Source organism: Salminus brasiliensis, chromosome 5 (genome assembly GCF_030463535.1).
Source record: "Salminus brasiliensis chromosome 5, fSalBra1.hap2, whole genome shotgun sequence".
Classification (NCBI taxonomy): Eukaryota; Metazoa; Chordata; class Actinopteri; order Characiformes; family Bryconidae; genus Salminus; species Salminus brasiliensis.
The window spans coordinates 13,827,479-13,844,719 of record NC_132882.1 but is presented as its reverse complement, the minus strand read 5'-3'; the positions used below and the strand labels follow the sequence as shown (position 1 = coordinate 13,844,719).

General features: G+C 39.0%; 2 protein-coding genes across 4 annotated transcripts in view; both read right to left on the bottom strand.

The window, feature by feature from the left end:
• Positions 1-970: 970 nt before the first annotated feature.
• csnk2a1 (casein kinase 2, alpha 1 polypeptide) lies at positions 971-9,558 on the bottom strand. Its single transcript, XM_072679486.1, has 15 exons — positions 9,456-9,558; positions 7,553-7,649; positions 7,246-7,324; positions 6,287-6,415; positions 5,883-5,994; positions 5,662-5,763; positions 5,495-5,545; positions 5,105-5,164; positions 4,825-4,908; positions 4,459-4,569; positions 4,212-4,313; positions 4,006-4,106; positions 3,697-3,845; positions 2,575-2,664; positions 971-1,929 (listed from the first exon to the last, which is right to left on the bottom strand). The coding sequence occupies exons 4-15, from the start codon at positions 6,385-6,387 to the stop codon at positions 1,808-1,810; spliced, it is 1,185 nt and encodes a 394-aa protein (XP_072535587.1). The 5' UTR covers positions 6,388-6,415; positions 7,246-7,324; positions 7,553-7,649; positions 9,456-9,558; the 3' UTR covers positions 971-1,807.
• A 1,772-nt stretch (positions 9,559-11,330) lies between these two features.
• The window catches only part of ptp4a3b (protein tyrosine phosphatase 4A3b), a 28,063-nt gene continuing 22,152 nt past the window's right edge, over positions 11,331-17,241 (bottom strand). For all 3 annotated transcript variants that reach the window (XM_072678749.1, XM_072678748.1, XM_072678750.1), the window contains 3 exons: positions 16,354-16,484; positions 13,676-13,750; positions 11,331-12,571 (listed from right to left, as the gene is read on the bottom strand). In XM_072678749.1, the coding sequence (XP_072534850.1) occupies positions 12,454-12,571; positions 13,676-13,750; positions 16,354-16,484 (324 nt within the window). In that variant the 3' untranslated portion in view covers positions 11,331-12,453. The remainder of the gene's footprint in view (positions 12,572-13,675; positions 13,751-16,353; positions 16,485-17,241) is intronic.

The window sequence follows — 17,241 nt, the reverse complement described above, 5'->3', positions numbered from 1 at the left end:
CTGATGCAACACACCCACTTTCTTTCAAGGAAAAGCAGCAGCCATATATACAATGGGATCCCTGCTCTGACACCAGAAAACAGGCAGAAATCATTTCTTTCTGCTCCCAAACGTGAAAGTTATACATTTCTAGGCAAGCCGATCTTAAAACTGTTTGCATGTTAGAAAGCCTGGATACGTTTCAATAACAGATTTTAAAGAGGATAAAATACTGGATGAAAGTATTTGGAAGTGTTTACTCCTGTAGTTTGTTTAAACTGAACAGTCAAGAGTCGTTATCCTTTTTATTGAGTATAATAAACGTGAGGTAGCCTTGTCTTTTCACTTGGCTTGACATGCCATTCACTATCTTGTAAAAAGAAAAAAAACAAAAATAAACCTGCCTTGAATTTACAGCAACATGAGAAGTGAGAAGTAACATTTTCTTAAACATACTGTTTGTAAATTTAAGGAGTTAAAAAGCAAAAGAAAGTAGCTGCAAAACATGTATTGCAAACTTTATATGATTTAATTTACAATACACAATGTTATCTTAATAGATTTTAACTATCCACACTTGGTACAGGCAGTGGTTGTTTTCTGTCTCCTTACAAACTACTCAACACACCAAGTACTTCACTGAGAGACAAGACCAAAAGAAAGAACCATTTGGAAACAATTAAATTATCATTAAGGTACTAAATGATCTGCCAGGCTAAGCAGAAGTTTTAGGGGAGCGAAAAACAAAAACGTAAATATTTATCGTCAGTCAGTCAGTTATATCAGAGTAAAAACAACATGCAGTGCTAAAGAGATATTTTGCCTGTTTAATTCATTTAATGGTGGAGTTGGAGACATTTTTCACTGAATAATCTATCAAAGAGGAAAAAAACTTACAAAATTCTTCATGTTATTAAACAAATGTGTCAGAAGCTTCATTAAAAAAAAATTAAAGGAAAAAAAAGAAAAAAATAATAATTGAGTTCTGTGAGTAACACAAATTGGCAAACTAACGACCCTGTGGTACTCAGCATTGGCCACATGTCCTAAAAGTAACTATTGAGTATCTATGTAAAAGTCCACAGCCAAATCCAATCAACCTGCTATCAGCTCGCCATCATATCAATAAAGCAACAATGAAACAGCATCTACTTACTGATCAGCGAGTTTTGCTATACACACACAATGATTGAGTACACACTGTCAGTAATGTTTTAGCAGTTTTGACTGAATTTGGCCCCCGGGTCCAAGAACGTTAAAAGTCCACATGAACAGCACAACTGAAGCTCCAGCACGGTACAGCAGAACGGGTGCAACCATTAACGAACACGAGTTTGCATCCCGCTCAGTTTTTGTGAAGTCTGTAATCAAGTTTCACAGTGTAATAACACCCAAAGGTGAAGCAATAAAATGCTGAGTCCCCCAGCCCCACCACAAAAAACACAACCGAAAGGGAACAAGGTAAAGGAACTGGTTTTCTTTTCTCTTTCAAGCACAAGAATACTTGAGGGACATATAAAATAATTTTTATTTTCCTTCTTCAGGTCTACATGTGTATGTGTTTCTAGAGTCAGGGTGAGAAGAGAGAAATCGCACCCAATTGCCTATTATAACTCACCCAGGCAGGTGCTAAAAGATAACGGGAGTCCATATCCCTATACAACAGAACTGAAGAGAAGAAGGGGGGAAAAGGGTAACTTAGCATTAGATACTGTGAACATAATCGTAACAAAAATGAGCGGCTCCGTCCACATTTGTCAAAGAAAACAAAAAGAAGAACAGACAGCGGATAAGAGAACAAGAGAGGGGAAGAGAGAGAGAGAGAGGTTCAAGGTTGGGCTCCTGTGGCAGCAGGAACTTGTGTAGCCAGCGCGTTGGGGGCAGAGATGACAGGGGAGCCAGCTGCAATGTTGGCTATGGGCTGTGTGCTGGCTGCCATGGAGGTAATGCCTGCAAGAATGGTAAACAGAGCCATTGGACACAGTCACACATGACAGCATCGTTATCTCAGACAGGCCTTGTGTGGACATTTATTACTTTTTCAAAGCCTATGGTCATTTTCTTCTAGCCATACAGCTCAGCGGACAGTGCCTACTTTTACAGGCTAAGCTTACTTTGTTTTAAAAATAAAAAGATCCCAAAATGGCTCTTGACTTGCAAAAATCAGATTTGGACCCTTTAGAAATGTACACAAATTTACACTAAAATATTTTACCACTAGAGATACAAGGCTATTTTCACAAACAAAACATTAAAAGCTAAAAAATGCTTTTGCGCTCATTTTTTTGGTAAACATATGCCCAAACATTTCTCTCAACCCACAAGCAGGTCTTTACTTTGCCAGAAACTTTCTAATGTGATTTAAGACACAGTGTGACTTAATGTGGACTATAAAGAAATTAACAATTCACTCTCTCTGCGTTATAGCTTTAGTGCACAACCAACAAGGTAGAATTAAAGAAAAACATTTGGACAAACTTGTCTTGGTCAATCAATTAAAGAAAATGAAACGCTGTATAATTGAGATGGTCTGCCCAGCCATTCCTTTTTTAAGGTTCTGTTTCAATTCATAAAAGCCTGTAATAGAGAGCATACCTGCCATCATGCTAGAGGAACTGACAGGGGTGGAGCTAGCAGCCATTCCAGCAGGGTTTGCTCCTCTGCCCTGGTCCTTCACAATGGGGACTACAAAAAAAAAAAAAAAAAAAAAAAAAAAAAAAAAAAAAAAAAAAAAAAAACACACCATACACACACGTCAAGTGTTGCAAAGAGGATCCCAATTCAAAACAAACATGCCTTAGACGTAATAAAAGAAACTTAGTTCACCTACACAATAATAAAATAACCCCAACTGGCATGTGTTTCTCTTGAATTGCAAAATGCTTGTGTGTTTTTTAATACAAATAATAATAATAAATGTTTATAAAAACCACTACCTGTTACAGCAGGGTTTATCATGTACTGGATTTTAGAAATATCACACTCACTCGTCCACATAAAGAAAGCATCTGCGTAATTGTACAGCAGGATAACGGAACAAAATTAAATAAGAGATTGTCAGAATTTTCCAACAGACCCCAGAGGTCACTGGGCGTACCTCTATGGGATACCTCATTTAGGAACCACTGGCCTAGAGTGAATACATCCAAGCATGATGTTCATTGTATAGAACATATACTACATCAATCATTTAATTTCAATACCCTGCCATATCATATATATTGGCTGACCACTTCTAACCCAACATTCTCTAATGTTCAAGCATGAAGGTGGTTTGCCAATGAAAGGAGCTTGGTCACACCAGACAAGGTAAACGTGTTGTCCTGCAAGCACTAGACTCCTATATTGGTCAATAAAGCCTTTCATAGGGGAAAAACAGAGAGCACTTGTGTCGCGTCTGGTGTGAAATGACAAGTGTCATGGAATTGTTCCAGGCTAGATCCCTTCTTAAACCCGGCCAACTTACTGTATAGAAACAGCATAAACTACCACATAAAACAACAATACAATGACATTTGAGAGTCACAGGCACACTGGGAACCTGAGTTTGTAAAGCTGGTGTGAATTTACAAACCATACAATGTTTCAGATTCACTGCCTTTCAAATGAAGCATTCATTACACCAAGGGTTTGGTAAGAGAAAGCCTTTGCTCCATTTAAAAGTAATGCGCTTGACAATAGCTACCTAAAACCTTCCTGTAGGATAAGTTGGCTTACAGAAGTAGGGGTGATCCATGGCCTCGCGGGCAGTGAGGCGAGCCTGGTGGTCGTAACGCAGCAGTTTATCCAAGAAGTCCAGGGCCTCAGTGCTCACCAGGTGCTGGTTCTCACTGTGCACAAAGCGTTCCCATCTCTTACGCGAGTGCCTGATAATAGAAAACATAGTGCTCAATAGGCACACTGCACATATACCCACTTATTCAAAATTAAACACACCCCCACACAAACATATCAGAGTGTGCATTACTTCAAACAAGACAGAAACTAGAATGGCTGCTTGTAATTTTCATCCTAGGTAATTCCTACCTGCCCAAAATGTCATTAAATCGTGGGTCCAGTTCTATGTTGTACTTGTCAATGTAGTCATACAAGTCTTCTGTGCCCAGGACTTTTGCAATCCGTACAAGCTGTTTAAATGCAAATAATTTAATCAGCATGACATAAAAAAACAACCCAAACGAAAATGATTTTGACCTCCCTTTTTTCCATTTGTTAAGGAACAGCAATATTACCTGGTCATAATTGTCGTGTCCATGGAAGAACGGCTCCTTCCTGAAAATCATACTGGCCAGCATGCAACCCAAACTCCACATGTCCAAACTGTAGTCATACATCTAAGAATGAAATAAAATGGAAAAGGTAATTTAATTAAATTAAAAGTCACACTAACTTAATTACTGAACAATTGCATATTTTAAAATATAATTTTATTTATTTAAACACCACAATGCAACAAACTGCCACAAAAACTGTCCTCACCTGGTAGTCCACCAGTAGTTCGGGACCTTTGAAGTACCTGGACGCAACTCGCACATTGTACTCCTGGTTTGGGTGGTAGAACTCTGCCAAGCCCCAGTCTATCAGACGAAGCTTTACCAAGGGATGAGGGGAGAATATCTAATTAATGATTTACTAAATGTATTTGATCCACACTCCAGTATACCATAGCAGACACACAAACACCATTATTACTGATGTATATATGATATCTTTTGAATGTTAAATAAAGTTCTTTTTCCCTTTTCCAGGAAAGAGATATGAGGTTTTTGCATGATAATTTAATGATGCAAAAACCATAAGAATAATACATCTGAAAATTAAGAGGTCACCTCATGGGTTGCCTACCTTTCTGTGCTCATGGTCAATCATGACGTTGTGTGGTTTAACATCCCTGTGCATAATGCCCATGCTGTGACAGTAGTCTAGAGCCTAGTGAAAAATAAAGAGCCATGCATTTAGCAAGGCGGTTTAATTCCAACCCAATAGAGCTTTTTGGATGTAATCAGAAAAACTCTGCACCTTCACATTTTTTTTTGCCTAATATTTACTGCTCTGGAAATTACACAGAAACATTAAGCACATTTTCAAAGCCAGAGAGTACTTAAACCTACAGAAGTGAACTTACCTTCAGAATTTCATACATGTAGAAGCGAATGTCATAATCTGATAATGTTTGATACAATTGCTGTGTAAAAGAGAACAAATAACATGATAAACGATAAGGAATTAATACAGATCAAGCACAAGTTGCAAGGAGTAATATTGCTCACTAAATCCTTCAGTAGATCAGCAAGAAGCACAAAACCATACAACTCACATATCAAAATACAACATTAATTAGCTATTAATGTTACACATTTTGCCATGAATTAAGACACCCCAGAGATAGATGGATGGATGAATGAAATGACCAACTTTCAAAACAAGCAGTAACTTAATGTCAACAGCAACAACTAGACCTATGCTTAAACAGTATTAATAATAAAAAAGTAGCAACTTTTAGTCCTCCTCTTACCTTGAAGTCTGTGTTGTTCACATGCTCAAAAACCAGTGCAGGTGTTCGCGACTATATGGAAATACACATTAGAAGGATATTAAATGTCCTGAAGTATACATACACTAAAAGAAAAGAATTACAAATGAAAGACAGAATGTAGTAAGACAACTAAGCACAACACTTACCACAGGATCCTTCACTATGTCTAGAAGTGTTATAATATTGGGGCCTCCTCTCAAGTTCTCAAGAATTTTGATTTCTCTCTTGATTTTCTTCTTTTTCACAGGCTATTGATTAGAAAAAAAACCCAACAAACACAAACTTGTGTAATGTGACTTGTTTCCCACCGTGTTACAACAGCAAATGTATCACTTTCTTCAAAAGGTACAAGTATGTTAAAACGCACCTTGAGTATTTTGACCACAACTTTCTCATTGTTTGTGATGTTTATGGCTTCAAACACTTCACTGTACTTTCCCCGACCCAGCTTCCGTACAAGCTGGTAATCATCTTGATTTCTGAAGCAAATACATAAGACAAATTTTCAAAAAAATCAATTTTAAAAGCAGCACCACAAGCTAAACAGCCAACATCTAAGTAAGAATTAGATACACAGGTCAAGCAATGTTCTACAGCTTCAGCATCTTTGTGCCAACAATTCAATGTATAGTGACCAGAAAACATGTCAGTCCATTGTAATTAGGATGCTACGGAGGTAATTTAGTGGACGCCCTTACCCAGAGATACATAAGCAGAATACTGCCGTCTATAGAGCATTTAATTATAAGCCTGTTTTCAGAATGCACTCACCCCCACTCTACCACATGGGACTCATAATCCCAGTACTCTCTGGGTCTCTGTGTGTTTACATCAGGGTAAACTCGAGAGCGGCTTGAGACAGGACCGGACATATTCTACACAGGATATTCCCAGGAGCACCTAGGAAACAGGAAAAGGAATGGATTCAGAACAGCTGGTGCACACTAAAAAACAGAGACAAGCCAGCAGATGCTACATTAAGAAGACCAATTACATGTAAAATTCAAAAAACTTTTTTTAGTTTTACTAATACAACAGTCTGTAGGCCAGGAGTAATCACACTTCCAATCCAAGATCAGGGCCCTTTTTCCTAAAGCTATGCAGATTGCTCTTTGTTTTTAGGATGACCTTACTGAGAACAGGCGATCTTAGATTTCTTAATACTCTGGAAGCTTTATGAACACAGGCCAGGTCTCATGTAATTCTCTTTATTCTTTATTGTTATATAAAGGCACCCATTCTCTGCTTGACCAACTTGAGCCCAGGGGCCTGGGCCTTAAATCTTCAGCAGGTACCAAAGTTAGTTTGCAATGGACTTGTGCTTTTGGAGTACATCAGACTTGGGTCTATTTTGGGTGCAATTTGGGTGTTTATTTTTGGTCACACACACTCTCATATAGACCTTTTCTGTAATTTTAAACTGAATGCCTTGAACTTTCAAAAAAGGGTATTGTTAAGGTCCAATTTTGTTCCTCAAGGTACAAGCAATATTATTGTGATATACAATACACCTATCTGAGCATATCAATGATATCATCAGTGCGTAAAGAACACTGATTAACTGCAAATTTCAATACAAAGAGCGTAATTAGTCCCGCTAAAGCAGATGAATAACAGCATAGGTGGTGGTTCGGATTGGGTTTGGGGTTCAGACAATGCAGTACCATACAGACATCTAATGTGAATACACCATTTAAACAAATAATAATAATAATTTTAAAAATAATTACCTTGGAGGTTTCCTCCAAGCAGTAGATGAGATGTGGCGCTGATGAAAGCAGATGTGATGGCTTTATGGAGGAGCATAGGCTGCAAGAAAAATAAACACTCATTTTTTAATTTAAAAAAAAAAAAAAGGTTTACATAAACATTACATAAGCAAAGGTCTGAGATAACTAGCATGTATTTTTTCCCTGTAAGAAAGAATTCAGTATCAAACCAGCAAGCTCTATAGCTTCACAAGGTCAAATTCATCAGGTTACACTGCACTGTACAAATCTGGTTAAGAAAAACAGACATCCTGAGAAGTCAACTAACCTGATTGTAGCTGCGATGAGAGGACATCCAGCAGTTTATTCAGGAGGTACTGCAGTCAGAAATGTCATTCCTCAAGGCTTTGCGATGCTGAAATGCCCTGCACAACAAAACCAAAATGGTTAGTGAGCACAGACAACACAATGCAGAGTAGGATTTATTTCCTACCCATCACAACAGTACTGAGACACCTGCTCATTCGTCATCATCATCATCATCATCATTCCTTACGAAATCAGTGCTGTTTGTTGGAATAACTGTCTCTACTGTCCAGGAAAGGCTTTCTACTAAACTTTGGAGCAGAACTGCTGTGAAGATCAGATTGTGTTCAGCAACAATCTCAATCAGGATGATTGGATGATCAGGAGATCAAGATGTTGGATGAGCACCACCCCACTTCATCCCAAAAAGTACTGGATGGAGGACCATCCATCATTCCAGAGAACACAGTTCCACTGCTCCACAGCTCAACGCTGGGGGCTTTATACCCCTCTAGCCCACACCTGGCACTAGGCAGGCCAATAGGTTCATGTTTATCTGCTCCAGAATCCTGTTCTACTGGTGGTACTTATCCACAGTGTCTTAACAAGCTGCATGTGTGCATGTGTTTGCACATCTGTGTCAGCAATGGGTGCACCTTCATATAGCCAAATGCATTCATTAGGAGGGGTGTCCACAAACATTTACTCATACAGTGCATACAAATTCTTCACAAAACCTTGGTCTGACTCAAAGGTACTAATTTAACTCAATCAACCAACCTAAAGCCCCCCTACAATCAAACTACACCTACCCAAACTGGCAGCAGCTTAGCTGTAAAGGACAAAACACAGCTAGTTGTCTCAAAACTGTGAGCTAGCAGAGTTACACATCAGGTTTAATGCAACAGGAATCCTGGCTGGGGGAAGCAGTGTTCAGTAGGGCCAATCTAATTTCATGCCCTCGTTAACATGTCTTTAGTGAACTGATCAATGATGTTCACACGGGCCTAGCCTAGCGCTAGCGAAATAGCTAGCCATGCTAGCGAAATAGCTAGCTAGCTAGCTGGCTTGCTTTACCCCCACTTAAAATGTTAGCTAGCTAGCTACGACTCCCAGTAGCTCTCCAACCTAATTAGCTACTCGTTTCTTTACCATAACCAACAGTCTAGAAGACTAACCCCAACTACAAGCGTGTGCAGCCGCGCTATGGGGGCATAGCTAGTTAGCTACCTAGCTAACTAACTACACCAGAGACTGTTAGCTAGCTACCCAGCTAGCCCACAACAGCTGTCCGACGTGAGGCTGAACCTTTGCCACGCCTTAACCATATAGGTTCCCAATCACTCGCAGTGCGTTTTCTACTGTGTCCTCTGATACTAAAATAAAGTAGAGCTGATAAAGCAGCTTTTACTAGCGTGGCAAACGAAGTGCGGTGTCTGTTCTCCATATAAAACTGCAAGTAATCGGCGGGTAGCCATCTATCTATCTATCTAGCTCTGTGGCGCGCCACATCAAAGCCGGGCGGGTGACTAAAGGAAAGCAAGCAAGCAAACAAACATTATATTATATTATTAACCGTCTCTAAAACCACACCGAACGGGATAAAAGTCGGATAAACGAACTCATTTAGTTACCGCATTCAATCAAATCGACGTAGCTACGGCCCGAGAGATAATATTGCTCAACCAACCAAGAGGGACAGCAGCGAGCAGGCTCCGGCTAACCGCTCAAGCTAGCTAATGAAGCTAAGCTAGCTGGAGAGAGAGAGAGCTGTGCCCCCGATAATTAGACGAATCAAAGCTCATGCGAAAGCCACCTCTATGAACTCAACATCTGTAACACATTGCGAGGCTGTGTATATATTAAGGAAGGAGAAATGGGTGTTTTTCTGAGTAGCTAGGTTCATATTTTTGGCATTGTATTACCTCTGAGGGTCTCCTAGTAGAGAATATGGCGGAGGCAGCGAGCGTAGAAGCGACGCTAGTCCTACTAGCAGCGGCGCTAACGGGCTACACTCACACAGAGAGGGGCTTTAGGGGGCAAGTTTCCGGTACAGGCGGAGAGGGGTCTGTAGATCAGGAGCTCGGTGTGTTTAGAAATACCTGTTACAACACTTAAGAGACCAGAACAAACACGAGGTTAATATTTCCGGACTCATTTATCTATATATCACACAGTTACCGAGAAGAAGCCAGGATGCAGTTCATAGAGTAGTAGATAACCACGTCCAGCAATTACATGATTTACTTATAGAGCGCCAGCTACATAAATACTACAATATACTGAACTCAGTAATTATACAGAACACAAGCCCGTCTCAAATTATTAGATTATATTCATACAATCATAAGGGTTACGTTTTTTTTTTTTTTTTTACAAACTTCTTAATTAAAATACTAAACAGATTATCTAAAAATACAATTATCGTCGTTTATAATACATATCTACAGGTTATTATTCCATATGTAACAGTTTTAACAAAAAAAAAAAACAACATTACACCACACTACACCATGTTACCATTTTAAACTAATTTGTCACTAAATTGTAAATCTCACAGGTCACAAAAAGTCATGATAACTAATAAAGTAATAATAAAGATACCTAATAAAGATAATTGTGTAGTAATTCAATCGCAGATCCCATGTATTATACTGAGCATCCAGAACACAAACTCTAAATTAATCTTTATAGAGATTTGTGAGGGGTGTGCTCATTTAAATATTACAAAATATCAAAAAACAAATAAAAATCGAATAAAAAACATAATTGTCTTATTGACAATATTTAAATCCTTATAGTGCAAGTCATCATTCCATATATAACAAAGTTATAGAAATGGCACACTTTGCAATCTGTCCTGTAGTTTTTGCACAGTGCTACTTTTGGCTCTTCTAGTAGATGCTACCTGCATTACATTTCCTTGTACATGTACTAAGCAATGTCAGTCGTATGTATGTATGTATGTATGTATACTAAGGCATTCAAAAGGGAATGTAGTTAGTCCTCCCTCACTTTAGATAGAAAGCATGATGAAAACAGTACATACTTACTTGCTCCAGGTTTTAGACACCCATAACCATAATTAAAAAAGGCAAATGAACAATCCAGATGACAAAAACAGAAATTGCTAAATGTCTAAAAAGTCCCTTTTCCACTGATGAATGTGTTGCTTTGTTAACGTGTGAACCTGCTGCATGGTGCCGTGCCACAGAAGTTGATGTATTTATTATTAGACACCTCTATAGACCTGTTATAGACATCTTTACTTTCCATCACCTTTTGTAAAAATATGAAAAATAATAACAGATTTTACATGCATGTTTTGGTCTTAAATAATGGCACATAATCATCTTGGCACTACTAATAAAGTTGCTTTACTAAAAAGATACAAATATGAGTTATTCTTCACATCTAACCCATTTATACTGTTAATTGTCACCATGTCCTTCAAGATTTTCACTTCAGAAAGTTTACATGCAAACCTTTGTAGATTGTAGAGTATTTTACCCTGTGGTCCCCAGTTTTCCCAGTGTAGCCTTTATTATTCCACTGGTGGGTCACCATGAGTCAAACAACTGTCAAAGCAATGGTAGATGGCTGTATAATTTGCTAAAAAGTTTGTTGATAAAGCAGGTTACATGGTTCCCTGTATGTAGACACAGACTCAAATGTAATGATAGTCTGCACTTTACCCTCCTAATCAGCTTAAATACAGAATTAAAACAAAACCTACACTGATCAAAAACTACACAGTGTATATAAAGCAATAGACCCAAAAAGCACCACATGAATCACAGTTAAAAAAAATTACTTTATTACTTTAAAATCATTGACTGTGAACAATCTGATGTGTTTTTCATTTAAAAGGCAGAGAAATGACAACATATTTATTTTATGATGATGTTCCAGGACCTGAGCCATGAGTCAGTACCTGGATCACAGCTTGGTGATCATTCACCCCGGTGAACGAGGGGCTTCTTCCCATTCCACTTCTCCAGCTTTATTCACTTCCTTCCCATTAACAAGAGAACGCAATCTGTAGCATGGCCAGGTGATGAGACACATGATGTATGTTGCTTTCACACTTAAAGTGAAAAACAATGCATTCAAGCAACAAGCAAAACTGGGGAAAAAGCTTTGACATTATTTCCTAATAACCCGTTGAAAATCTTGTAGAGTCTAAAAGTAGCAATAGTGTACTGGGCAAACTATTCCGAGGGGTGGGTGGGTTCATCTTAACCATCTAGCCAGCTTGCTCTCATACAGTTCATTGACCAAGCTAGTGGTGCAGTGTTGAAATCCCAGAGTAGTTCATGTAACAATGTAAAAATATAGCTCTAGTAAAAATCAGCCACTAGCTCTCACAATGAAATCATCTGTCCACACAACCAGTTTCTGAAGAATAGGAAGGAGGGACTACAATGACATGCCTGGTAAGACAGTAAGAGAGAGAAATCAAAAGAGAAGCTGTGCTGTAGTTAAAACTGTACATGATTCTTAGGAAGATACAAACATAAACAAACAAACCAAAAAAAACCTTTTTCCATTCACTTGTATTAGCCCTGCCAAAAGATGAGCTAAAGATGGTGGCTAGCAATGGTAAACAGTGTAATGGCATTGATCATCTTTGGAGTGCATGCTGCTGGCATTGCAGGTTGTGTGTGTGTGTGTTTACAACACCATCTCCGAGAACACTTGGGATAGATGTGTAAAGACAAAATTCAAGAGGCTCGTCTTTCACAGCCCTGAGCTCATAGAGCCCCCGCAGCAAGGGGCCTCCGCTGATTTAAGGAGGGGTCGAGTGTCCTTCCAAATAGTAAAGGGTAAAAAGTCTGAATGCATTGGGGTCAGTGGCTTTAGTCCTGTTCAGTCCACGCAGTATTTATTCATTCCTTCAGTGGCAGACTGGCTGAGACTGCCTCACATGAGGCAGCACTTGTTCTTGTGGTTGTGTGGGTCCTTAAAGCGCAGTCTTTGTTTAGGCCTATATTTCTCTAGGTAGGTCAGCTGCTTGCTGTTGATGGCACCCCGGCGTTTCCTGTCAAAATCACATCACAGCCCAATTAATCAATCAAATCAAATCCATATTCCACTTGTTACCTAAAATACTCTCTCAGCATATGATATTACAGAGTGGTCCAATATATCACTGATCGATATGATTCTAATTGGGGTCGAGAAATACCAATATTATATCACAATACTTCAGGACGTTCACACAATCCAGTCCGTCTTGATATTTTTTCTTTTTCTTTATTTATTGAATGTGTTAGAATGAACAATCAAGGATTTGGAGTGTAATGGAGTGTACAGTGTGGACATTATGGCCCAGTGCATGTAGTTGTACAGGAAATACTCAATAGCCTATGTGCAAAAATTGAGGAACGTAATAAGGAGCCATATTTCACAAGCACCTTAGTTTTTTAACCATGCCATGCTCCAGACATGTCATAAATGAGGAAACTGGCCACTGGTTGAAATATGAACGGAAGTTCTCATAATGTACAACTGATGGACATTTACGGTCATGCATACAGCTCCTCTAGGTAATGTCTGGAAAAGTTCTGGATTACTGGGCTTAAGTGGAACTGACTGAAAGCCTGTTCCTAATTATCTTTGTATTATTCTATTTATTTTGTACTGATGATTTGTAGCTCACTGTGGCCCATTTCCTTCTGTTTTTGTTCATTAGCCCTACATAAAAATATGACCTACGCAACAGTGTATGTTCACATGTTAATGTTTAATAAACTACAAGCTGTACCAACTACATCAGGAGGACAATTTTGACACTAGGTGGAACAAACTGTAACTTAGAGTTAGTGCTACTGTCTGTAGCCTAGCCTTATGCATTTGGGGGTTTCTGTTGCTCTCCCATCCATTTTACCAAACAAGTTCTAAACTATGAATTTCGCTTGCTGCTACCCCTACAATTGAATGTTTTAATGCACTGGTGTAAATCCAATTACCACCAACTATTATATTTTGATTGTAACAAAACCTGCATTTGTAGTTTATCACAATAATAAATATATATATTCTAATGTACTGAAAATTTACTACAGCAAAATGCATTTTTTAGTGGATCATAGCACAAATCAGTCATGTGTATGGGTTCCCTCAATGTCTCAAGGGCACTTACTGTCTGATGAACTGGATTGCATCTTCATATTTCATTCCACTCTCGATCAGTGCCAGAGCCACAAGCACTGGAGCTCTGCAACACAGAAAAGCATCCGAATTCAGAGGAAACAGAGCAGCACAAACAAGCCTGCGTGTCCAGCTAAAGAGGCCCAAAACAGTTCCAGGGAAAGGGTTCCTCCTCATTTGACCAGCCTTTCAGAGCGAGGCTACCACCTCATGCATGGGAAAAGCTGCCCCCCTCCCCCCCCAGCGATGATGTAAGTGGACATACAAGACAACTCTCTCCCACAATGCTACTAAAGCTGTTTCTAAAAAAAAGTAATGGCATTATTAAAAATGGCTATCTGTCACATATAACAACTAGAGAGAGTACATTAACATGACCACAGTGTTTGTTTTCTTGTGTCAGGAAATAAAAGTCTAAAGATGGTCTTTTTTTTATTACAACAATAAAGTGATTCAACTTTTACAGTTTTGTTCAAACTGACAGCTTTGAAGTATCCTGTGAATACCTACCAAAACCCTTTAGGCCTCCTACAGATCAATAGCAAAACAAACTTGCCCGAGTAAAGCAAACATTGGCTCCCTGTCAAGATCAGTAGAGGGCTCCCACGGGTCCAGCAAACTACGTCAGAGAGGCTGGTGCTTCACCAGCCAGAGCGAGAGAGCAAGAGAGAAGACAAGTGACACGTAGAGCTGCTGTCAACTTTCCAGTCCTGCATATACTCAGCTGTGACCGAGTGGCTGTCTGCTTTCACCTTTCAAGTGTTCTGACTTATTTACGGTCTGGGTGTGTTCTCACAAGTGGGTCACACGCGAGAGCACAATGACCACACAACAGCCCACATCTGCAGAGGTTCACAGAACCCATATTCAGAGGAGGCAATTAAAAGTGCTGCTTTTTGGCCATTTCCTGTTTCACTGTTGGACGGCAACCTTTGCACCTTCCATAATAAACTGGGATTAATATCGAATGAGTGACCCCCAGCAGACGGTTGATTTTGGCAAGGTTTACTGAAGCTCGCTGAATGAAGGTGACCTGATCCAGAGAAGACTGGGCACTGGACAAGACTGAGGTCTGCCGTGCTAGGGTATTTGGAGTGAAACTGAAAACTATATGATGAGAAAATGTCACAGCATAACAACCCTCCAGAGTGGGAATATAGCTCAGGATTCCCACAAGCCAGAACTACGGGCCACCGTCCTTGACCCGTTTCAGAAAGAAAACCTATCTGTCATCAAGTCAGGCACTAAGCAATACATTTACAATACATTTACAGTGGACACCATGTCCTAAACTATCTCAAGCCTTGTAAGGTAGTATCATCTAAAATACTCGAACACTGGTGTATTGCACTAAATGGACATTAATTACTGGGCAGTACATTTTGTCAATGAATCGTACAGTTTGTCCGCTAGTGAGCTACGACATGACCTGGATTAATACCATTTTCCTTTACTGTGCACAGCAAATAGCCTAATATCCAAGGTCCGCTTGGCCGTTACACTTGTTTTTTTTTTTTTTAGAAATCTGACATCAAAATTTGTAAGGCTTTCTTATGTGAGCATTGCTGGGTCGGTTTGCCTTCTTGTGTGAACAGATAGAAATAGCTGAGGGAGGGAGGGATTGATTGATTGGATGGATGGGCAGATAGATAGATAGATAGATAGTTAAGAAGTTAGGACACCCCATTAAAACCTTTGTCTTTTTTTTAGTATATTTAGACATTTGATCTTTATCTTCATCTTTAAAAATCATTTATAAAATGTAATTAATAATAATGCAATTATCTTGTGAAGAAGAAGTTAGGACACGCTATGGCCTAATAATTGTTATATCCCCCTCTTGGCTTAAATAACTTCAGTTAGGCGCCCCTTGTAATAATCTACCAGTCTCTGACATCAACTGGGAGAATTTTTTCCCTCGGTCCACCATGCAGAATTCTTTCAGCTGTGTGATGTATCAGCTTCAGTTTTTAGACAGATGGTCTCACATTTTCCTCAAGGGCCCTGTGATACAATAAAGAATTCCTAGTGAGTTCTATGTTTGAAAGCTCTCCAGGCCCAGCTGCAGAAAAGTATCACCAATGCACCAATGAAAAAGTACACCTGGTGACACCTGAAGTAGTAATAAATGTAACTAACTATTAAAAAAGGACTTAAAAAAACAATCCTTACAAGAAATTATTTTATTTCTTTTTTACTTCTAATTTAAATTATATTTCAGTTTTTGCAGTTTACTACCACCATCCCGTATCTCTTAATATTGTAAATCTAATGTCCATATGTTTAAAAAACACAACAAAAAGAAAAGCTTTTCATGGGATGTCCTAATTGGCCGTAGACAGATAGACAGACACATAGATAGATGGTGAGAAGGAAAATAACCCAAGTTAAGTCCACTACATACAGCAGGCTGCAATTACCAAGAACAAAGCAGTGTTCCACACTTACACCTGCCTAATTCTGTCCAGAAAGTTAATGCCGTATACTTGTGACTGCAGGTTTTATGGTCTATACATGACTTTAGCTGGACTATTTTTGGTTTTAACACTTCAGTTTTCAGTGAACTCTGAATGTATCTGTAGCTGAATGTATCTGACCATCTGTAGGTGGTCAGGGTGGCTTATGTTTTAATACATCCATAGAAGGAAAGCTTCTGCTGATTCCACTCACCGGCCCAGTCCAGCCACACAGTGCACAGCTACACAGCTGCCTGGATCCTCACAGAACTTGTTCTTCAGGAGAGAAAGCCAGTCATCCACAATCTTAGTGGGTGGAGGGGCTCCATCATCAAACGGCCAGTCCTGCAGTGAGGGTAAGAGACAGAGAAAGGAAATGAGAGGATACTGTTACACAAATATTAGTAATAATAAAGGTCTGACAAGATCTGGCACAAATGTTTGTTTAAAAGAAATCTGGGGCAAGAGATAGGAATTGAGTAGCACGAAGGAAGGGTATTAATTGTATTATTACTTGATTTTAAATGTTATGACTACATTTGTTATTTGTAAAAGTAGTATTGTCTTCCACTGGAAAACTGATAACGGTGTATAAAAATCACTTTCCTTCAGTTACTGTTTCAAGCTTAATTGAAGATCAACACATAACCTTACTGGCCACATTTATTCTATTTATTAAATTATCCAAACAGTGTAATCATGTTACAAAGTAAGCTTAGATGTTTTCCAGATGGGATTTTCTTTTTGATTATTATATTCCCTCCTTGGCTCTTCATGATGTGATGTAATGAATACTCAAACAATGATATCAATGATACATAACCGTGCCCAAAACTAAAAAAGAAATACCACCTCCTTGATTTTACACTCCACTTACCACATAGGAGCACTTTGTAGTTCTATAATTCCTGACAGTAGTCCATCTGCTTCTCTGTATACTTTGCTAGCCTCCATTCACCCTGTTATTCAATGGTCAGGACTCACAGCACAGGACCACCACAGAGTAGCTATTATTTGGGTGGTGGACAGCATCCTGTGAGCACTGATGAAGGACTAGAGGATGACCAACTCAAACTGCGCAGCAACAGAAAAACCTCTGTCT